Source organism: Lithobates pipiens, unplaced genomic scaffold (genome assembly GCF_037356315.1).
Source record: "Lithobates pipiens isolate NorthernLeopardFrog02 unplaced genomic scaffold, aLitPip1_a1.2 Scaffold_16, whole genome shotgun sequence".
NCBI classification, from domain to species: Eukaryota; Metazoa; Chordata; class Amphibia; order Anura; family Ranidae; genus Lithobates; species Lithobates pipiens.
Genome location: NW_027507748.1, coordinates 38,203,367 through 38,227,593, shown reverse-complemented (window position 1 = coordinate 38,227,593; position 24,227 = coordinate 38,203,367). Strand labels below are relative to the sequence as shown.

General features: G+C 43.6%; 1 protein-coding gene across 2 annotated transcripts in view; it reads left to right on the top strand.

The window, feature by feature from the left end:
* The window catches only part of CREG1 (cellular repressor of E1A stimulated genes 1), a 66,535-nt gene that overhangs the window by 25,574 nt on the left and 16,734 nt on the right, over positions 1-24,227 (top strand). The window contains exon 4 of one of the 2 annotated variants that reach the window (XM_077479749.1): positions 9,481-9,968. The exons of the other annotated variant lie outside the window; for it this stretch is intronic. Within the exon in view, the coding sequence (XP_077335875.1) occupies positions 9,481-9,508 (28 nt within the window). The 3' untranslated portion in view covers positions 9,509-9,968. Of the gene's footprint in view, positions 1-9,480; positions 9,969-24,227 lie in introns of those variants that run through there. 2 annotated transcript variants of the gene reach the window in all.

The window sequence follows — 24,227 nt, the reverse complement described above, 5'->3', positions numbered from 1 at the left end:
ATGCAACACCAGTTTCGGACAAAATCCGACGGATTTTGTTGTCGGAATGTCCAACCGTGTATACAAGGGCTTAGGCCACATCACTGGCGAATCTATCACTGTCCTTTTTAACCCTTTCACTGCCAGGTCCATAAATCGTAAAGACCCGACAGCAGGGGGTTTCACACACAATCCAATGGCTGCAGCCACTAGGATTGTGTGTAAAACTGAGGGACAGACTCCTGCCGGACAGGTCGAAGCATTCAGGCGGCTGCACTGCGACCCGATTGCTTCCACCCCCCCCCCCCCCCCCCATCTGCAAGCCTGAGACCAACATGGTGCCAGCGGGTGGAGGGTTAGAAGGAGAAGGGCCACATGCCCGCTCTCCTCCCCTTCTTGCTGTTACCCGACATGACATGTATGACATCACTTGTGGGTCGCCCTTCACTTTCACATAACGGAAGCAATACAAAGAGAACAGGATACTTTTTCATACAAGTACATGGTACAGCAGGCGCTTATCAGGAATATAAAATGTTGGGGTAACAAACGTTTTAAGGTTTGACATGTTGGGTAATCTACTGTATTTATTGGAGTATAACACACACTTTTTTTCACCCTGAAAATCGCATGCAAATAGTGTGTGCGTTTGTTATGCTAATACTTCAATTTTAGCTGCCTCGAAGGGACAAGGAGGGGGGGGGGGGGGCGAGAACCATCTGATTACATACAGTGAAAATCTCCTGTTTACTTGGCGGCCTCTGTAATAGGAAGTCCCCACCTCCTGGACCACTGTTCTGTCTATCATGGGAAATTGAAATTCTGACTGTATGTAATCTGTCGGCGCTCATCCGCCCCCCCCCCTCTCTGTCCCTCTAGGTTGCAGATGGGCATTGATCAGGCTGCAATGATGGCAAAGGTGAGGCTGGTGCATTGATGGCAACGGTGAGGCTGTTGCATTGATGGCAACGGTGAGGCTGTTGCATTGATGGCAACGGTGAGGCTGTTGCATTGATGGCAACGGTGAGGCTGTTGCATTGATGGCAACGGTGAGGCTGTTGCATTGATGGCAACGGTGAGGCTGTTGCATTGATGGCAACGGTGAGGCTGTTGCATTGATGGCAGCGGTGAGGCTGTTGCATTGATGGCAGCGGTGAGGCTGTTGCATTGATGGCAATGGTGAGACTTCAGATGGGCATTGATCAGATCAGGCTGCATTGATGGCGATTGTGAGGCTGCAGATGGGCACTGACCCTTATTTTACTTCAAAGTTCCTTATTTAAAATTTAAGTTGTTTTTTTTTTTTTTTTTTTCCTGAAATGTCCCTTTTAAAAATAAATGTGCGTGTTATACACCGATAAATACGGTATTTCCTCATCTGCTACCTCTTTTTATATTTTACCCAAAAATGTGGGTAATTTATTGCTCTTGTTTGCCCTAAAATTCACTTTAGTGTGTTTTTTACAACATTTTGTGTTTCCTAAACCTTTGCGGTAATATCGCGTGAAAAAAAAAAAGTTGGAACTACCACTATTTTATTCTCTAAGGTGTCTGCTTACAGAAAAAAATCTATAATGTTTGGTTTATGTAATCTTCAGGCCCTAAAATTTATTTTTTAAATGTGTGCAAAAAAAAAAAAAGAAGCAAATAACAGCTCTGGCAGGGAAAAAGGTTGAATTCACCTGCAGTGAATGTTTGCTGAATGTCGGATTCAATGCTTTATAAGACCCTTTAGTGAATGCTGACGAGTGTGACGGAGGCTGTACCAAAGAAACGGAAGGGAAGTAGAAGACATGGGCCACCGGAGGAGTGAGTATAACACCTCTTCTATTTCATGGACCTTCCTTTTTAATATTTTTTTTTTTTTTTTTGACAAGTTTAATTTGTGTGCTTGAACTACTTACCTCCCGTGGTCTGGATCTTTTCCTGTCCAACATTTTGAAGCCCTAATAAAGGGTGCCTCTAAGAACCTTCGAAGCGTGTTGGATATTTAGTAGATGCTGTGAACAAATGATATCTAGACTCCTATACCGTTCTGCCTCTCGCCTTCTATACTTCTGATAATAATAGAGGTGTCCTGGTTACATATCTTCCCAACTGCATGTGGCCACATACCATGACAGAGCATGCTGGGAAATGTCATGCCTCAAGAAGTGGAGGACTTCAGGTTGCCTTAGTCTTACTGTAGAAGCTGCTAAGGTTCATTAATTTAAAAGTTTTTAGACCGGGATGTAGTTTTATTTGATGCTCTCAAGTTCGCGAACTCTTTGAAGCCAGACATAGTGAGAAGAAGCCCCGAGACTCTCAATAATATATATATAATCTCCTGTCTCATCTTCCAATATGCCAAGGCATTCGCCCCCTGGGTCAAGACAAAGCTCTAGTTTTCTATTTGCCCCCTCCATGCCATCTTGCTTTGAGCAGTTCTCTCACCATGCATGCAGGTCTGCTACATATTTCATTACCGGTAACCTCCCGCTGTGTTGGAGGGCAGGATTCTCACAGACGGAGCGAACCTTCTGAACAGCACGTTTGATGCTTCGCCAAGGCACTCTCTATTACCCAGCATGCATCTGCTCCGGGTTCTGGGAAGATAAAATATTTTGTCTGAAAAGCTGCTAATGCATTAGGCAGCTCTTCATTTTAGGTAGACGAAACTGTATATAACTAGGTGACTGATTTTCTTTTTTTTTATTTTATTTTTTTTGAGTGGATTGGGGAAGGGTTAAAGTAGATGGACTACCCAATCCCTAAAATCTCATATAATCTTTTAACACAATATAAAAGTAAATTGCAATATGCAACTTTAATTAGAGAACCAGAGTAGTAAGTGCAGAGGTTGAGATGTGGCCTCCCATAGAAGTTCAGCATATATTTACATATACTCTGTGGTACGTGTCAAACGCAAGTACCACGAGATGAATGTGGCCCTCGTACCTCTCCTGCAGCTGCAGTACCCCCTCGTCTCTGCCCCCCACCTTGTCTCAACCATCGGCAGCAAAGAAGAGGGCAGAACTCCTCTACCAGATCCTGTGCTTCTCACAGCCACAGAGAGGCTCCTCTCTGCCACCACCCCATCTCAGCAGTCAGCAACAGAGAAGTGGACAGGAAGGCGAGAAAAGCGGCACCCACTAAGTGTAGTATGAAGCACAACAGGTTTATTTAGAAGGTTAACAACTCAAATGTATAAAATATTGAACATGGCATATTGTGGTGGTGTCTGCCATTGGGTCACTGCTCGGTCCTACTGTAACCTTGGGTCAGCTGCAGGATCACTGGTAGGATGCCATGGCAGCACCGGTGGTTCCTGATACTCTCCGGCTCAATGGGCAGGTGAATGCTGACGCTCCAGTGACAGCTTGGACAGAGACCCCGAAATGACATGGGGGGGGGGGTGCAATCGGAGCATGCGTGCTGCATGCTCCTTCTTCAGGCTGCAGAGAGGAGTACAGAACTCCTACATGTCCTGCACCTTTCTGTGTAGTCGTAGCACCCCCTTATCTCCGCTTCCCCCTAGTATCAGCATTCGACAGCCTCCAGCAGCTGACTCCAGACCCTGCACTTACTGCTTTCCAGTCCTGCCCCCAGATTCTTCCCAGCAGCAGCAGATGTGATATGAGGGAGAGTTAGGGACTCTTGTCTTCTTATGGTGGGGGGCTCTTTACAACTGATGTAACTTTTGTGAGGTCAGGTACTGATGTTGGTTGAAAAGACCTGGCTCACAATCGGCATCTAATTCAACCCAATGGTGTTCAGTAGAGTTGAGGTCACGGCTCTGTACAAGCCACCCAAGTTCCTCCACACCAAACTCATCAAACCATGTCTTTATGGATGGTGCCAGTAGGGTTGAGGTCAGGGCCCTGAGCAGACCATTTAAATTTCTCCACTCCGATCTCCTCAACTCACGTCTTTATGGATAGTGATCAATAGGGTTGAGGTCAGGGCTCTGTACAGGCCTTGCAAGTTCATCCACACCAAACTCATTAAACCAGATCTTTATGGATGGTGTCAGTAGGGTTGAGGTCGGTTTCTGAGCAGAGCATTCGGGTTCCTCCACACCAATCTCATCAACCCTCAACCCATGTCTTTATGGCTGGTGATCAGTATGGTTGAGGTCAGGGCTCTATGGAGGCCATTTCGGGTTCATCCACACCAAAGCCATTAAACCATGTCTTTATGGATGGTGATCAGTGGGATTGAGGTCAAGGCTGTAAGCAGAACATTCAAATTTCTTCACACCAATCTCATCAACCCATGTATTTATGGATGGTGATCAGTAAAGTTGAGGTCAGGACTCTATGAAGGCCATTTTGGTTCCTCCATGCCAAACCCATCAAACCATGTCTTTATGGAACTCAAATTTATCCACACCAATCTCATCAACCCGTGTTTTTATGTATGGTGACCAGTAGGGTTGAGGTCAGGGCTCTGTACAGGCCACGCAAGTTCCTCCACACCAAATTCATCAAACCAGGTCTTTATGGATGGTGATCAGTAGGTTTGAGGTCAGGACTCTATGAAGGCCATTTTGGTTCCTCCACACCAAACCCATCAAACCAAGCCTCTGTGGAACTGGCTTTGTGCATAGGTGCTGGAACCGAAACAAAAGACATCGGCATCAGAACAACAAAATAATCCCAAAACCTTTTTTATCGTTATCTCATGTCTTTATTTCCCTCATATATAATATCACTAAAAGCATTTGTACCTCAACAAGAACAGTTTTCAATACAAATCTCTGAAGTTATTTTTTTTTTTACATTTTTTTTAAACTGTCTTTGTTGAGATAAAGGTGCTTTTTTTATCGATGGTTCATGGGAGTGATAAAGAAATGAGATAATGATAAAAAGGTTTAGAGATCATTTCATTGTTCCGTTGGCTATGTCCATTAAGGTCTGTAAACAAGAGTGAAGTGGAGGTGTAAAAAAAAAAAAAGAATTTGAAGAGCAAATTCATAAGCCCGTTAAGGTATTAAAGCATACAGTATGTCAAGGTAAAGTACTGCGTAGGTTTTTCTTTTTTATATATTTCTGCAACACATGCACATTTCAATATGTTTTTTTTTTTTCCTGTAAAGAACATACAAGCATAGAAAAATACAAATAAACCACTCGGCATCTAATTTCCTATTGTGGACTGAGAACACAGGATTTTTGTGGTGTCAGCCCTATTCAGTTTTCTTTTCCCAAACCACTCAACTGCTCCCCATTGTATTTCTTTTCAAAGCACAGACATTAAGGGCTCATGCACAAGCACTTTGCTCTTTGAAGAGCGATGCATGTTCACATTGCTTTTCAGAGAGCATTTGACAAGTGGTGAAGAGGCTTTGTATCATCTCCTCACTGCCTGTTTCAACCCATTGGACCCCACCCTAGCACGCGGTTTTAGAAAGCTCTATTTACCGCCCAAAAAAGACAAGGGGGTATACAGTGCCTTGAAAAAGTATTCACACCCCTTGAAATTTTTCACATTTTGTCCTGTTACAAACAAAACTGTAAATGTATTTTATTGGTATTTTATTTATGATAGACCAACACAAAGTTGCACATAGTTGTGAAGTGGAGGGAAAATTCTAAATGATTTGGTGCAAATAAAGATGTGAAAGGTGTATGTGGGATGGGGGGCATTTGTATTCAGACCCCCCCCCCCCCCCCCCCGAGTCGGTACTTTATAGAACCTCCTTTCTCTGCAATTACAGCTACAAGTCTTTTTGAGGATGTCTCTACCAGCTTTCACATCTAGAGAGGGACATTTTTGCCCATTCTTCTTTGCAAAATAGCTCAAGCTCTGTCAGATTGGACGGAGAGCGTCTGAACAGCAATTTTAAAGTCTTGCCACAGATTGTCAATTGGAATTAGGTCTGGACTTTGACTGGGCCATTCTAACACATGAATATGCTTTGATTTAAATCATTTCATTGTAGCTCTGGCTGTATGTTTAGGGTCGTTGTCCTGCTGGAAGGTGTCCACCTCAGTCTCAAGTCTTTTGCAGGCTCTAACGGGTTTTCTTCTAAGATTGCCCTGTATTTGGCTCCATCCATCTTCCCATCGACTCTGACCAGCTTCCTGTCCCTGCTGAAGAAAAGCATCCCCACAACCTGATGCTGCCACCACCATGTTTAACGGTTTGGATGGTGTGTTCAGGGTGATGTGCAGTGTTAGTTTTCCACCTCACATAGCGTTTTGCTTCTAGGCAAAAAAGTTAAAGAGCACCTTCTTCCACATGTTTGCTGTGTCCCCCACATGGCTTCTCGCAAACTGCAAAACTGACTTCTTATGGCTTTCTTTAAAAAATTGTCTTTCTTCTTGCCACTCTTCCATAAAGGTCAGATTTGTGGAGAGCACCACTAATAGTTGTCCTGTGGACAGATTCTCCCACCTGAGCTCTCTCTCTCCCTCTCCCTCTCCCTCTCCCTCTCCCTCTCCCTCTCCCTCTCCCTCTCCCTCTGATGGATTGAACAGGGCTCCATGAGATGTTAAAAGCTTGGGATATTTATTTTTTCATATAACCTAACCCTTTTTTTTTTTTTTTTTTTTTTACTTTTCCACAACTTTATCCCTGACCTGTCTGGTGTGTTCCTTGGCCTTCATGATGCTGTTTGTTCACTAAGGTTATCTAGCAAACCTCTGAGGGCTTCACAGAACAGCTGTATTTATACTGTAATTAAATTACACACAGGTGGACTATATTTAGGCATTAGGTGACTTCTGAAGGCAATTGGTTCCACTAGATTTTAGTTAGGGGGTATCAGAGTAATGGGGGCTGAATACAAATGCACGCCACACTTTTCACACATTTATTTGTAAAAAATAAATTTGACACTTATGTGCCACTTTGTTTTGGTCTATCACATAAAATCCCAATAAAATACATTCACATTTTTGTTTGTAGCATGACAAAATGGAAAATTTCCAGAGGTTTGACTACTTTTTCAAGGCACTGTAATTCCTGCTTCAGTCACGAAGCAAAGCATCATGGCTACAACACGTGTACATACCTGGCTGCTGCCTCTCCCGCTAAACAGGGTGCAACAGGATTTTATCTCCCTACAGCCTATTGACAGTGTGAACACGTCACGTCAGTCCTGGGAAGGTTCACCACTGTTCCAAGTTTTCTCCAATTGTGGATAATGGCTCTCACCGTGGTTTTGTGGAGTCCCAAAGCCTTAGAAATGGCTTTGTAACCCTCTCCAGACTCGTATCTGTCAATTACTTTTGTTTCTTATCTGTTCTTGAATTTCTTTAGATCGCGGCTTGATGTGATGCTTTTTGAGATATTTTAGCGTGCTTCACTTTGTCAGATAGAAGTGACTTCTTCATTCAACAGGTCTGGCAGTAATCAGGCCTGGGGTGTGGCAAGTGCAATTTGACTCAGCTTTACAAAAAAATTTGGTTATGTACAGTTCATTCATAATTTATCGGGGGGGGGGGGGGGGGGATAACATTTTCACATAGGGCCAGACAGGTTTGGACCGCTTTTTCCGCTTTTTCCCCTTTACTAAGTCATTTAAAAACTGCTTTTTTTCAGATTCTCTTTGTGTAATATTAAAATTTAGTTTGATCTGAATCATTTAAGTCTGACCAATATGCAAAAAAAAGAAAAGAAAAAAGGGGGCAAATACTTTTTCACAGCACTGTATAATCTGTTGTTGGAAAAAAAATGGTCTGGTGACAGGGTCTCTTTAAGTAATGGATAAACCATGTCTATATGGATCTGGCTTTGTACACAGGGGACAGTCCTGCTGGAACAGGAGAGGCTCTTCCCTAAACGGTTATCACATACTGTAGTTGGAAGACCACAATTATCTAAAACGTCTTTGTATGCTGTAACACTGACATTAAAGGGGTTGTAAAGGTTCATATTTTATTTTCTACATAGGTTCCTTTAAGCTAGTGCATTGTTGGTTCACTTACCTTTTCCTTCGATTTCCCTTCTAAATGTTTTTTTTCTTTGTCTGAATATCTCACTTCCTGTTTCTCCTCAGTAAACTTCACACCATCATTTGAGCTGGTGGTTAGTCAGCCAGAACAGCTTACTGAGGAGCAACAGGAAGTGAGAAATTCAGACAAAGAAAACAAAAAAAAAAAAACATTTAGAAGGGAAATCGAAGGAAAAGGTAAGTGAACCAACAATGCACTAGCTTATAGGAACCTATTTAGAAAAAAAAAATGAACCTTTACAACCCCTTTAACCTTCATTGGTAACACTTCAACCCAAAAATTTACAGAGCTGTCTACATACACCGATTAGCCAAATGGATTTTCTTGTTATAGTGGCATCTGGAAGTGGGTGGGATTTATTGGGCCGGAAGTCAACTGAAACTGATATGTTGGAAGGAGAACAAATGAAGTGTAAAGATTTGAGTGACAAGGGCCAAATTGTAATGACTAGACCGGTGTTCCTCAACTCCAGTCCTCAAGGCGCCCCAACAGGTCATGTTTTCAGGTTTACAATTATTTTGCACATGTGATTTGATCAGTTTCACTGCCTTCATAATTACCACAGCCGTTTCATCTGAGGGGAATCCTGAAAACATGACCTGTTGGGGCACCTTGGGGACTGGAGTTGAGAAACGCTGGACTAGACGACTGGGTCAGAGCAACTCCAATACTGCAGCTCTTGTGGGATGTTTCCGGTTCTGCCATGGTCAGACCTGACCAAAAGTGGTCCAAGGAATGAAAATGGGTACAGTGTTATGGGTGGCCAAGGCTCTTTGAGGCACATGGCTGGTCTGTGTAGTCCGATCCAATAGAAGAGCTACCGGAGCTCAGATTGGAGAAAAAGTTCATGTTGGTTCTGATAGAAATGTGTCAGAACACATACAGCATTGCAGTTTGTTGTGTATGTGGCTGCTTAGTCATAGACTGGTCAGGGTGCCAATGCTGACCCGTGTCCACAGCCAAAAGTGCCTGCAATGGACACGTGGGGACTGGGCCACAGAGCAATGGAAGAAGGTGGCCTGGTCTGATGAATCACGTTTTCTTTTACATCATGTGGATGGCCGGTGCATGTGTGTCGCTTACCCGGGGAGGAGATGGCGCCAGGATGCACTATGGGAAGAAGGCAAACTGGTTGGAGGAGTATGATGCTTTGTCTAGTGGCACCCATGCCTCAATGTGTCAGGGTGGTTTTGCAGCAAAAGGAGGACATACGCAATATTAGGTGGTTGGTCATGGATTGGTTGGTCGGTATGTAGCAAGTATGGTAGTCAAGGGTCTTTAAAGTTGAAGTCATATAGTGGATTTGGGTTGAAAAAAGACACCTCTCCATCAAGTTTAGACAAAAGGCAACAACGGGAGATCGGCATCCTCAGAGCCCTAAATGACGGTAGATCCGAGGATCTGTACCTGGCAGTTCGAGACATATAAACTTTATTCCACAGAATGACCCATCGTTTTTCTTCTGCAATTCCATTGATTTATGTTCTATGATCATTTCTGATGTGCTCTAATAAGTTCAGAGCATTCTGATATATATTTTGAATTTTTTCTTCTCTTTCAGGTCTGACTCTCTGAACATTGAGGATTAATTTCCAACCATTGAAGAATACCGATGTGCCTTGTATATTTTTTCTGTTATACTCTTTACGCTTCTGTCTTATGGTGTCATTTTGCTAACGTGAAGTGAATGTAAAGAGAATTGCCTTTATCATTTAAAGCGGTTCTGCACTCATAATAATACATTTGCCCATTCTATTGCCTCTAGACCGTACATTTGATAATGCCACATGTTTTTTTTTTTTATTATTAATCTACCTTTTTGTAATTCGTAGTATTTGATTTTCCTCCCCTGCGGCGATGGGCGGTCTCTTGCGGGGATCAGCATCACTTCCTGCTGAAGCCCGCACTGTCTCCTGGGATCTCGTCCAAAATATTACAGCCGAAATCACGCGAGATTTCGGCTGTATTAGCCAAAATCTCGCGAGATTTCGGTTGCATTAACCGCAATGTCTCCTGGGATTACTTGGACGAGATCCCAGGAGACAGTGCGGGCTTCAGCAGGAAGTGATGCTGATCCCCGCAAGAGACCGCCCATTGCCGCAGGGGAGGAAAATCAAATACTACGAATTACAAAAAGGTAGATTAATTAAAAAAAAAAAAACATGTGGCATTATCAAATGAAAGGTCTAGAGGCAATAGAAGGGGCAAATGTATTATTATGAGTGCAGAACCGCTTTAATAAGGGTTAAGATGGTGACCGTATATTTCTGACAGGAAATTACAGCTTCTGAAAAGCTTATAGTGAAAACAATCGTATTTGGATAGATGGGGTAGAACAGTCAAGATCTGGCTAATCCCTAAAGTTCTCAACACCTAGTCTGATGTGTCCCTCATTCCTTCTTATGAGGGGTCAAGCCTTATGAGGTTGGCTTCAGTAGGGATGGACTCTTTCTGGTTCTTGGTACAAACATCATTGGTAGCAGAATACATTTGGCTCCAGCACCCAGAAAGTGGCAAAGTCTTTATTTGCATGCATGTGATCAGAACTTTACCAATCATTGTGCATGCTTACTAATGAACATTTTGCATTTGCACCAATTTTTTTAGCTTTACTTCTATTATACGTAGCAAGAGTTGCAGGGATCAAATGTCACCTGAAGTCTGACAGCCTGGCCTCACACCTCATCTCTGGGCACTAGAGAGTGCATAACAGGGTCTAATATCAGAGCTTTGTACTACTAGAGCAGGGGTCTCCAAACTTTTCAGTGTGAGGGCCACATTGTATACTTTAGAGATATTCGCGAGCCCAAAAAAAAAAAGTTTTATAAATGAATACAATTTAATTTTAAAGGGGTTGTAAAGGTTTGTTTTTATTTTCTAAATAGGTTCCTTTAAGCTAGTGCATTGTTGGTTCACTTACCTTTTTCCCCTCGATTTTCCCTTGTAAATGTTTTTTTTTTTCTTTGTTTTCTTTGTCTGATTTTCTCACTTCCTGTTCCTCCTCAGTAAGCTGTTCTGGCTGACTAAACACCGCTCTGATGATGGTGTGAAGTTTACTGAGGAGAAACAGGAAGTGAGAAATTCAGACAAAGGAAAAAAAACATTTAGAAGGAAAATCGAAGGAAAAGGTTTTCTAAATAGGTTCCTTTAAGCTAGTGCATTGTTGGTTCTCATAACCAACAATGCACTAGCTTAAAGGAACCTATTTAGAAAACAAAAAACAAAGCTTTACAACCCCTTTAATGTAATTAAATGAATGAACAAACTACAAGAAATAACTTGATATCAGAAGCGTCTTCATAATATCAGAAGCCTCTCATCACATCAGAGGCCCCTTTTCAAAGTGCTCAATCACTTCATAACCCCTCTTACATTTCTGCACCCCCCCCCCCCCTTACATCATGTTCCCCATCACATCAGAGTCCTCTTTTCACATCAAGAGCCCCCCATTACTCCATAGCCCCCATAACATATTATGCCGTGTACACACGAGCAGACTTTTCGACAGCAAAGGTCCGACGGAACGAAGCCGTCAGACAATTCGACCAAGTGTGGTCTCCATCGGACCTTTGCTGTCCAAAAATCTGACAGACTTTAGAAATAGAACATGTTTCTAATTTTTCCACTGGACGCAGTTCCTATGGAGAAATCCGGTCATCTGTATGCTAGTCCGACAGGCGAAAACCGACGCTAGGGCAGCTATTGGCTACTGGCTATAAACGTCCTTATTCTAGTCCGGTCCTACGTCATCACGTTTGAATCCGTCGGACTTTGGTGTGATTGTGTGTGGCCAAGTCCGTTCATTCGGAAAGTCCATCTGAACTCTGCTGAAAGTCCATCGGGAAGACCGTCGGAGCTAGTCTGCCGGAAAGTCCGGTGGCGTGTACGTGGCATTTGAGTTTCCCCTTACATCAGGGTCCCCATCAGAAGCAGAAACCAACTAATCGGAATCTTGATCTGGAGATACACCACTGACAGGCATGTACTGGCCATTGGGACAACCGGGAGTTTCCCGGTGGGCCGATGGCTCAGTGGGCCGCTCTGATGTAAGGGGGCTGCTGATGGGACTCTCTAATGTAAGGGGGCTGCTGATGGGACACGCTGATGTAAGGGGCTGCTTATGGGACACTCTGATGTAAGGGGGCTGGTGATGGGACACTCTGATGTAAGGGGGCTGGTGATGGGACACTCTGATGTAAGGGGGCTGGTGATGGGACACTCTGATGTAAGGGGGCTGGTGATGGGACACTCTGATGTAAGGGGGTGGTGATGGGACACTCTGATGTAAGGGGGCTGCTGATGGGACTCTCTGATGTAAGGGGGCTGCTGATGGGACACTCTGATGTAAAGGGGCTGCTTATGGGACTCTCTGATGTAAGGGGGTGCTGATGGGACACTCTGATGTAAGTGGGCTGCTGATGGGACATTCTGATGTAAGGGAGTGCTAATGGGACACTCAAAATGTAAGTGGGCCGGTCTGGATGAAGTCCAGGGCCAAATTTCTGTCCCAGTCCAGCCCTGACCACTGACCTTCGCTGAGGCCAGATAAAGTCTCCTAGCAGGCAAGAGGTGGCCCACAGGATGTCGTTTGGAGACTCCTAGACTAGAGAATACATAATTGATATGCATGTTTTGTGTTTTTAATGAGGAAAGTTCTGTGGGTTTAGCTTTTTCAGTAGTTATTTTTTGTCTGACATAAAGGCAAACCCCCGGACAGATTTGAAACAAAAGGCACGCATCTCTACATCATGATATGTGTTTCTTTAACCACTTCAGCCCCGGAAGGTTTTAACCCCTTAATGACCAGGCCATTTTTTGCGATACGGCACTGCATTACTTTAACTGATAGCTGTGACGCTGTACCCAAATAAAATTGATGCCCTTTTTTCCCCACAAATAGAGCTTTCTTTTGGTGGTATTTGATCACCTCTGCAGTTATTATTATTTTTTGAGCTATAAACAAAAAAAGAGCAACAATTTTGAAAAAACAATATTTTTTACTCTCTGGTATAAAACATATAAAAAAAAAAGTAAAAAATTGAATTTCTTCATCAATTTAGGCCAATAAGTATTTTTGGTAAAAAATCCCAATAAACGTATATTGACTGGTTTGTGCAAAAGTTATAGTGTCTACAAACTATGGGATAGATTTATGGACTTTTAATATATTGTTTTTAATTGTTTTTACTAGTAATGGCGGCGATCAGTGATTTTTTTTTTTTTTTTTTTTTTTTTTTTTTTTTTAAATGGCACTGCAACATTGCGGCGGACAAATCTGACACTAAGGGGTTGTTTTTTTTTTTTTTTTTTTTTTTTTTAAAGTCAAATCCACTGTGCACTCTGCAAGTACAGTTGCTCCAGAGTTTAGTAAATGAGCAGAAGCTCTGCGGACTTCAAACATCCAATCATGTGCAAGCGGAAATGCTGTTTCTTTATTTTCCTGGCATGTGATTGGGTATTCTTTGCAAAGTGAAGCTTTACCTCATTTACTAAGCTCTGGAGCAACTGCACTTGCAGAGGGCAATTGCACTTTGCAAAGTGCACAGTCTATTTGGCTTTAGTAAATCAACCCCTAAGTGACACTTTTTGGGGACCAGTGACACCAATTAAGCCAATATACGTTTAAATAAATGACACTGGCAGGGAAGGGGTTAACATCAGAGTCGATCAAAGGGTTAAGTGTGTTCCCTGGGAGTGTTTACTAACTGTGTGGGGGATGGACTGACAGGAAGAACTCGGAGATCGATGCTACTGCTTACAAGGAACAGAAGACCTCTGTTTACTTCTCTGTCAGAACGGGGATCTACCTTGTTTACATACGCAGATCCCCGTTCTGCCTCTCTGGAGTGATCGCGGGTGGCTGCCGGACATCGGGTCCCACTGGACCCGCTGGTTGGCTCCCCTTCCATGCAGTGGGCATGCCCACAGTATCTATTGCACGTTACAGGTGCATTGTTTCGTGCAATATAGCCGCCCTACCGCAGTATATATGCGGTGGACGGCCTTTAAGTGGTTAAACTCAAACCGTGTAAATCATCTGAATGTAATTTGGTATCAGTCTCTTGCAGTCCCTGTGCAGCAGAGCTAGAGTGTGAGAGGAAGAAGCAGCACAAATAGACAATCTTTTCATGTGCTGCTAAAATATACTGATAGGAGAGAGCAGAGTGACAGAGAAATAAGCTCATCACTGTGCTGCTTCTCCTTTCACTGTTCAGTCACAGGCTGTAGGATGACCTAGGCTCATAAAGTGAGATGAATGATGCTGGCCATCAGAATAAAGACATCTAGGGTTATTGATTGGGTATTATCTGTGTTTAAGGTACATGTTACATATAAAGCTGTGTTTTTTTGTTTTTTTTTTATATATATTTTTTTTAATGGCCTATTTATTTTTCTCATACTATTTTTGGCTGGAGTTTGGCTTTTAATTCATGTGAATTCTTTTTGGTTGCGATAGTTCCATATTAATTCAGGTCAGCTAGTCAAACTGCTTTACAGTCAGATTACTTGTTGTTTCTTCATAACACTGCTTAGATTGGGAATCCTCTTTAAATTTACTTCATCAGCTTGTGCCAAAAGACCACTTACCTCATCAACCTGTGTCAAGTTGTCTCCTGAAAAAAAAGCGGGAACAAGTCTACCCTTGACAGTTAACTTTATGATTCTGTTTTGTTGTAATGGGTCATAACACAGCAAGCAGTACACTTATGAAGAAAGTAAGGGAGGAATTGCATTGTAGTTTGTTCTATTTTGTGACTCCTCGTGCCCCCACATCCCCCCCCTTATGTTTGCCTCAAAGTAGTCGAGAAGTGATCACCGACAGAAATGTTGAAGCTTTAATGATCTGCTAAGCAGTGATTTGAATTTTTTTTTTTTAATGATCTGAAAATGGTAAAACATTTTTTATGTGTGTGATTACATAAAATTGATTTGAAATCTTAAATAAATATAACTTTATACAAATTGCAAGTTTGGTTATTTTGCTTATTACATGGTCGATTAAGGTTGGAAAAAGACGCCAGTCCATCCAGTTCAACCTGTGGTGTGTGTGTGGGCGGGTGTGCTTGTGTTTGTCAGTAGTACATTGTATATCCCTGCATGTTGTGATCATTTTATGGTACCCATCTAATAGTTTTTTTAAACTATCGATGCCCCTTGCTGATACCACTGCTTCTGGAAGAGAATTCCACATCCTTACTGCTCTGACTGTAAAGAACCCTCTACGCAGTTTAACCACTTTCAGCCCCGGACCATTTTGCTGGCTTAAGACCAGACCACTTTTTGCGATTCAGCACTGCGTCGCTTTAACTGACAATTGCACGGTCGTGCGACGTGGCTCCCAAACAAAATTGACGTCCTTTTTTCCCCACAAATAGAGCTTTCTTTTGGTGGTATTTAATCACCCCTGCGGTTTTTATTTTTTGTGCTATAAACAAAAATAGAGTGACAATTTTGAAAAAAAACGCATTATTTTTTACTTCTTGCTATAATAAATATCCCCCAATAATATATATAAAAAAAAAACATTTTTTTTCCTCAGTTTAGGCCGATACGTATTCTTCTACATATATTTGGTAAAAAAAAATTGCAATAAGCGATTATTGATTGGTTTTATGGCATTTTTATTAATTTTTTTTTTTTTACTAGTAATGGCGGCGATCAGCGATTTTTATTGTGACTGTGACATTAAGGCGGACACATTTTTTACACATTTTTGGGACCATTGTCATTTATACAGCAATCAGTGCTATACAAATGCACTGATTCCTGTGTAAATGACACTGGCAGTGAAGGGGTTAACCAGGGGGTGGCAGTGTAGGGGTTAAGTGTATCCTAAGGGCGTGTTACTAACTGTAGGGGGCGTGGCTGTGTGTTAGTGAACACTGATCTCTGCTCCAATCACATGGAGCAGAGATCCGCGTCACTTGTTGCTAGGCAGAACAGGGAGATGCTGTTTACATCGGCATCTCCCCATTCAGCCTCCCCGTGAGACGATCGAGTCTGCGGGACCCACGACCGGACTCACGGGGGTCCCGACTGGCACGCGATGGCAGGGCGGCAAATACAAATGGACGTACCTGTACGCCAATTTGCCTGCCTGTGCCATTCTGCCGACGTACATCATCATGCTCCAGTCGGGAAGTGAGGTTAAAACGCTTCTCTTCCAATTTCAGTGAATGGCCGTGAGTCTTTTTAAATTTCCTAGCTTTAAAAGAGTAGTATGGGTTTGCCTTTTTTTCCATATTTATTCTATCGCCGATGGCTCAATTCTCTCAGATCCCAGAGAGGAGAGCTGCTGACTGCCATTCGGCAGCTCTCCTGCTCGGCTCCTCCCCGCTCCACTGGAGCGCTGAGCTGTGGAGGGGAGGCTCGCTGAGAGGCTGAAACAGCCATCACTCCAGGCACCTGGCAGATCCAGACTTCGTTGTTGGGATGGCGCGGTGCCTGGACTGATTCCAGCGACTTCACCAAAGAGCGGACTTCAGACCACTCTCTGCTGAAAACAGGTTACAGCAGTCCAAAACGTATTGCACTCCTTTTGACCCTTATGAGAAGCCCAGCCAAACGAGCCCAGGCTGGACTTCTCCTTTTAATCAACCATCACATCGTTACAGCAGAAAGCAACATTTTGGTGCCGCACATGACCCCCTTCATTGGGCATGTGACCAAGGGGTCCTGCATGGCTCCCAAACTTTGCTTTCTGCTGTAACGATGTGATCGTTGATTAAACCTTTGGACCTATTTTTGGTGATCCTGGTGTGCTGGTGAAATTACTTTCTTTGACTAAACACGGTTCCAGCTGGTGGTCGTTTCAGCACCCACTTATAGATACAGGAATGTGTGTGTTGGGAATATTAGACCTGGAGTTTTTAAATTCCCTTTCGCTGAGATGTTTTTTTCCCCTATTGTGGGGTCACCAGTACGGTATTTGTACATCGATAACATATCCCCTCTCAAGCGTCTCTTCTCCAGAGATGATAAGTTCAATGCTCGTAGTCTTTCCTCAGCCGAAATCCTCCAATCCCATTATTAGCTTTGTTGCCCTTCTCTGGACTCTCTCCAGTTTTAGCACATCCTTCCTGAGGACTGGTGAGCAGAACTGCATGGAATACTCCAGATACGGCCGGACCAGAGTCTTGTAGAGTGTGAGAATTATCGTTTTATCTCTGGAGTGAATCCCCTTTTTAATGCATGTCAATATTCTGTTGGCATTACTGAGCCTGTCATCTACTAGGACCCCCAGATCTTTTTCTATCCTGGATTTCCCCAGAGTTTCTCCCCATAGCCAGTAACTTGCGTTCGTATTTTTAGTACCCAAATGCATTGCCTTACATTTTTCAACATTAAACCTCATTTGCCATTTAGTTGCCCAACCCATTAATTTATTTAGGTCTTCTGAGGTTTCCACATCCTGCCGAGAAGTTTTGGCCCTGCTTAACTTTGTATCATCTGCAAATACTGAGATTGAGCTGTTTATCCCATTCTCCAGATCGTTTATGAATAAATTAAACAGAATTGGTCCCAAGACAGATCCTTGGGGGACCCCACTTACCGCACGGGACTATTCCTGTAGTCAGTTTTCAAGAGGAAGTAAGCCCTGGTGGGTTTTACTTCCTCTTTATTTTCCTGCAATGGTAAAGCATAATGGGCTACTATGCATCGCCAGCACGTAGCAGCTCAGACCTCCGGTAAGATTGAGGGGGATTTTTCCACTAACAACCCCCCACCTGGACATAGCTTTCCCCTCTCCCTGGATAGAGGGAAGCCAAAATGATCAGCGTTGCCGCTCCATTTTTTTTCACCACCCCTGCATGGGGGCTTGTCACAGGTCTCCTCCTTGCCACCCCACACACACACACGCGCCGATCCCCTCAGATTGGAGGCCCGTGCTTGCGCGGGAAAACCCTCTTTTGAAAAGAGGGGGGTGCGATGTGATGGAGGGGGCGGGGCTTAGCGCAGCATTGGCATGCAGCAAAGTCCAGCATGGGAGTATATTTGAAAGCTCCTTTTTTGCTGGCTGCAGATGTCAAGGAGACACAAGAGCAAAAAGGGGCATGTAAGAGGTTGGTGACGCAGGCATTCCCTTGGCACATTTACTAAAAGCATCAGGCTGAGCGTTAATAGCAGCAGCAGTTGCTGGACTATTGCTCAAGCAGTGAATGCGATTTCTTCTGGTAGTACCTCTGCATTTGTGCATTGGGCTATGGTCAGAAGGGGGGTTAAAACACCCCCAAAAAGGGCTAAAAGGGTCTCCTTCAAGCTCTGGAAAGCCTACTCATCTCTACAATGGCATCCTCCCCTGAGAGGGGGTGGCTGTTCAGAGTGAGCATCGGGGCCATGAAATGTTTGCAACTGTTTTCAACACTGCAGCCCCTGTCTATATTTACTAAAGAGGTATTTTTCCTCAGCCATGATAGGATTGAAAAAAAGGTTAGCGCCTTTAATCGCATTCCAGTGTGGGACAAAGTGCGACATGTTCCCTTCCATTACCTAGGACCCTCAAACTGAGGAACTGGGGGTGGGAGAAGATGAATTCCCTCAGGGGACTGTGGTGAGGCAGATGACTCCTCTTCTGAGGGGTCAAATGTGGGGGGATCAGCTTCACAATCTGTAAGATTGATGGTGCAATTTCTTACTGAATGGTTCCCTCCACATTTATGCTACCCTTAACTGAATGTTTCGCTAAAGCCTCCTCAAGCTGTGCATGCCTTTCCTGTCCATTCATTGCTGGAAAAGCTTTTTGTATCTGAGTGGGATCATCCAGATAAGCATTTTTTCCCTACTAAAAAGTTTTTTTCACACTTTATCCTATGGGGGAAAAAATTCACTAAAGGTGGGGATACCAGCAATTGACACTACTGTATCCTCTGTGAATAAAAGTTTGGACTTGTCCGGCAGACAATGCTCAAATGCTTAGGGATCCAACGGATAAAAAGTCGGAATTCCTATTAAAAAACACTTTTTCAGTTTGTAGCTCTGCTTTTTGGTCTAGCTACTACACCTTGAGTGTTTACAAAGCTTCTGGCCCCTCCTCTAGCCAGATTAAGGGCCCAAGGTATAACGATTATAGCTTACCTAGACAATCTGCTCTTGATAGACCAATTGGTAGCCCGCTTAGACCAAAGTATGGTCACCACATTCAACTACCTGGAATACCTAGGTTGGATTCTCAACCTAGAGAAATCTTCCTTTAAAACCAGGAAGGAGGCTAGAATACTTGGGTCCGATCATAGATACACCCAGAAAAGTGTATTCTTGCCCCAGGCAAAGATCAGCACCATAAAGAAACTGACTCAGGTGGTCGAAGCAAAGAAGAATCCTTCTATTTAGCTTTGCATAAGGTTGTTGGGAAAGATGGTGACTTCATTCGAGACCGTTCCTTATACTCAGTTTCATTCAATGCTGCTGTAAAACAGTATCCTATCCGCTTGGAACAAGAAGGTCCAACTTTAGATTTCCCAATGTATCTGACTTCAAAGGTGCGCCAGAACCTCAGTTTTTGGTTAATAACCAAAAATCTGCAACGGGGAAAATCGTTCCTACAGTTACCTGGGAAGTGGTAACAACATATGCCAACCTTTTTATAGGTTGGGGAGCAGTCCTGGAAGAGGCAGCTGTCCAAGAGAAGTGGTCCAGATCAGAAATAACCTTGTCCACTGACATTCTAGAGATTCAAGCAGAGCACTTGGCCCTGAAGACCTGAACGTTCAGTTTACCAAATTGTCCTATCAGGATCCAATCCGACAATGCCACAGCAATGGCCTATGTCAATCACCAAGGGGGCACAAGAGGTTGTGCGGCCCACAGAGAGGTGAATCATATCCTATCTTGGGCAGAAAACAATGCACTTTGCCTATTGGCAGTCTTCATTCTAGGAATAGAAAATTGGCAAGCGGACTACTCCGGTATTCCATCCTACCTTACAAACGCTAAATTTAATGAGTTGGCTATTGAGACCCACATTCTTAGGAAACGTGGGCTGTCAAGTTCAGTGGTATCTACCTTGGTTAATGCAAGGAAGCCGGCCTCCAGAATCACATATTATAGAGTCTGGAAGGCATATGTTTCCTGGGATGGATCCCGGAAGTAGGTCATAGGTAGAATCCTTGACTTTCTGCAGATGGGGTTAGAAATGAAGCTGGCCTTGAGTACTTTCAAAGGCCAGGTCTCGGCCTTATTGGTATTGTTTCAACGACCAGTTGCTTTGCATTGTTTGGTTCGTAGTTTTTTTCAGGGGGTAACGTGGTTTAACCCCCGGTTAGGTCCCCCCTGAACCCTTGGGACTTGAATTAAGTTCTGTCGGCATTACAAAAACAGCCTTTTGAGCCGATACGACATATTCTCTTGGTCCTTTTGACAAGGAAACTAGTTTTTGGTAACCATATCTTCTGCAAGAAGGGTATCAGAGTTGGCTGCTCTTTCTTGTAAAAAGCCATATTATTATTCACAAGGATGAGATAGTATTGCGTCCTCATCCTAACTTTCTACCGAAAGTAGTGTCAGGTTCTTTATCTAAACCAAGATATTGTTCTACCTTCATTTTCCATAACCCTGTTCTATAGAAAAAAAAACACTACATTGTCTTGATGCGGTGAGAGTAGTCAAGGTCTACTTAAAGGCGACTGCTCAGATTTGAAAAATTAATGTTTTGTTTGTGTTGCCTGAAAGTCCTAAAAAGGCAGCATTGAAATCTACTATTTCTAAATGGATTCGACAAGTAATCATTCTAGTTTATGGTTTAAAGAGGTAGATTCCACCCTCTCAAATCAAAACGCACTCCTCCAGGGCTGTTAGTGCTTCGTAAGCAGTGCATCACCAAGCCTCCGTGGCTTAAATCTGCAAGGCCGCAACTTGGTCTTCAGTATATACATTTACCAGATTCTATCAGGTGGATGTAAAAAGACATGAGGATGTTGCCTTTGGGCGCAGTGTGCTGCAGCCAGCAGTAAATGTCCTTTGATCTAATGTTGCCCTACTTTGGTTGTGTCTCCCTCCCTTCAGTTGGCATTGCTCTGGGACATCCTACATAGTAATTACTATGGCTCTGTGTCTCGTGATGTACGATTAAGAAAATAGGATTTTTATAACAGCTTACCTGTAAAATCCTTTTCTTTGAAGTATATGTAGCGGCGGCTCCTGAAGAGCACATGCTATGCGTTTTTTTTTCAAAGTTAAAATTGCCTAAACTGCAGTTTGGTTTGGGTACAATTGTCTAAATTTAGACTTCTGCATCTATCTGACTGGACTGTGAGATGTTCAGCCTGGCCACAGGGGGCACTGTCTCTACTGGTAGGCATGGAACTATGTTCTGGTTAGGTCCTTAAGTTACTCTCTCTCGGAGCCCACCCAGTGGGAGTGGCGCTCTCATTTTGCTTTCTGGGAGAGGGTATTTAAAATGCGGACGTCACGTAGTTCGGGGTTCCGGTCCAGAATGATGTACTGACTTCATGGTCCTGGTCCTCCTGACCAGCCCCCAGGAAGGCTATGGCCTGGGGTGCGGATCCACCCGAGTTTGATGTCTCTGGTCTGGCTAGCCCAAGGCAAGGAAACTAAAGGAGGATTCTGAGGTGGTGGGTGCCGTCTCCGATTTGGGAGAGACCCAGTGACTTCAAGCATTCCAGGGGAGGACTCTTCAGAAGAAGACCACGTACGGGTTGGTTTCTTAGTAAGAGCCTGGAAGGGCTGAAGTACCCGAGAGAATCCGGTCTTGTGGATATCGCCAAGCTGGCTGAGAGATCCAGGTATCCTACAAGTGTTTTCAAGCTTAAGTTTCCCTGCGTGTTCTACAACAACATCTGTGGCAGAGACTTTTTCCTGAGTAAGCACCTTGTTGGCTGCTAGGCCTTGTGAGAGAAGGACTGTCCAACCGGAGTGATCATCCAGTTGCGAATGGCTATTCTCTGGATGCAAAGTAAACAAGTTCTTCAACATTTTGACTTTGACACTAAAGCCCCATACACACTATCAGTTTTTCTGCTGACCTTTTCCTTAAGATTTACCAAAACCATATAATATGAGTTCAAACCTTAGGAGTTTCCATTTGTATGCAATCAGGCAGGCCCTTGCACTTCATGGTTTTGGTAAACCTGAAGGAAAAACTCAGCAGAAAAACTGATAGTGTGTATTGGGGTTTTAAGAGTACCTGAATTTCCTTTCCAACCCTCTGATCCCAATTTAAGAGACTGTTCATTATCTAAGTTTTGCAAATACCCCTAGACGTGCAACGAGGAAGACAGAAGGTAACGGTAAGCTCAAATCTAACCTGCAGCTCCTTTGGGGGTTAGTGCTACATACATCACGGGACACAGAGGTCCCTCCCCTCTTTCTGGTATACACGTCTATTGCTTTGCTATAAAAACTGAGGTACCTCCAGTAGTGGGAGGGGTTATATAGGGAGGCAACTTCCTGTTTAGGGTGTGAGAGGGGCCATCACCTGAAGGTGGCCTATAATCACATACTAATTACTATGGCTCTGTGTCTCATGATGTACTTCAAAGAAAAGGATTTTACAGGTAAGCTGTTATAAAATACTATTTTTTGTATCCTTTTCAATTTTTGTAAAGTTTCATTACCTTGTTACGCAGGTCTTTTGACTGTTCTTTTCTATCTCCTCATGCCTCAGTGTCTAGCCTGCTTAGTGCATCCATGTGAGAGTTAACAAACTCATTGACTATTTATACACAGACACTAATTGTGATTTAAAATGTCAGATGGTGAAGATAAGAATGTATGTATGTATGTATGTATTGCCATAACGACCTTGACAGGTTTTGGAAAATCTGAAGCAAGGTGCCATTTTATCTATTTTTAATAGGCTAATATATAATCCTGATTTTACAAATAAACAATTACTGGTGGATTTACTAAATGTTTGAATGATAGAAGGGCAGGGTTGAAAATATCTGGTGGTATCAGGAGGGGTTGTTCCTTCCTTGAGTTCCTCAGCTGTGTACAACCTGATATGCTGCTGTTCAGGTCCATTCACAACACAGGCTACTCTCACCGCAAAGTAGTAAATGAGCCCTCCAAAAAACCCCGCTCTAACTACCTTATGCGTATGACTGGTACATGTAAAGTATTCATATGCAATAGTTCGCATAAGAAACATATGAGCATTATATATTTCTGCACAGGGCAGTTCTAAATATGGAGATAGTCTACCACCCAATCCTGACCCCTCTATGGCTGTAACCTCCTCCACTCTTCTGGCTTGTCAGTTTTATAGTAGTAGGTTGTATACCTCCTACAGATGCACAAACTTCAGGCAGATTAAGGGAATCCCCCCAGGACTGTTGTTTAAGGCTGAACTACAGGACAGGTAAAAATCCTTGCAGTGGGACAACACACACATACTGCAAAGATTAACTGCTCGTTTCATGTCTAGGGGGACTGGGAACAGCAGTTTTACTTACCTGATGCTCCCCAGTGCTAGGCCGATCCTCACAGCCTCTCCCAAATACTCTGACATAAGGACCTCTGACATCATCAAGACCAATGCAGGGGCTATAGCCCTGTATTTGATGTGAAAATGCTGAAGGACAGCCCACTGCTGGAATGCCATTTGACTGGGGAGTGGATGTTTAGGGCCGGTTCACACAGGGGGCGACACGAGGCGACACGACTTGCCGTGCCGCGACCTGACAAGTCGCCCCCGTTCTGTACTACGGAACCGTTCTAAGAGGAGCGACTCGAGTCGCTCCGACTTAGAAAAAAGGTTCCTGTACTACTTTTGGGCGACCTCGGGCGACTTGCATTGACTTCTATACAGAAGTCATTTGCAAGTCGCCGCTGAGGTCGCGGCAGGTCGCGGCACGGCAAGTCGTGTCGCCTCGTGTCGCCCCCTGTGTGAACCGGCCCTTAGGTAAGTGCTTTTACCTTCCTCTAGACTAAAGGAGAACTTAACCCTTACAGTGCAAGGGCAGCCCCACTACTACAAGAGAGGACTTTACTTTTCCTGGAGTTGGACTGTGAAGGAATTTTTCTTTTTCATGTTTCACTTTAAGCATTATTAAAATTGCTGCTCTCACCAAATTGATTTTTTACGAGGACAGATACTACCGGTAATGTTGGACAGGAGGATCTGGCTCATAATGGGCATTCAAATGCATCCCAGAGGTGATCAGTGGGGTTGAGGTCAAGTCTCTGTGAAGACCACTCAGGTTCCTCCACACCAAACTCCTCAAACCATGTCTTCATGGATGGTGATCAGTAGGGTTGAGGTCAAGTCTCTGTGAAGACCACTCAGGTTCCTCCACACCAAATGCCTCAAACCATATCTTCATGGATGGTGATCAGTAGGGTTGAGGT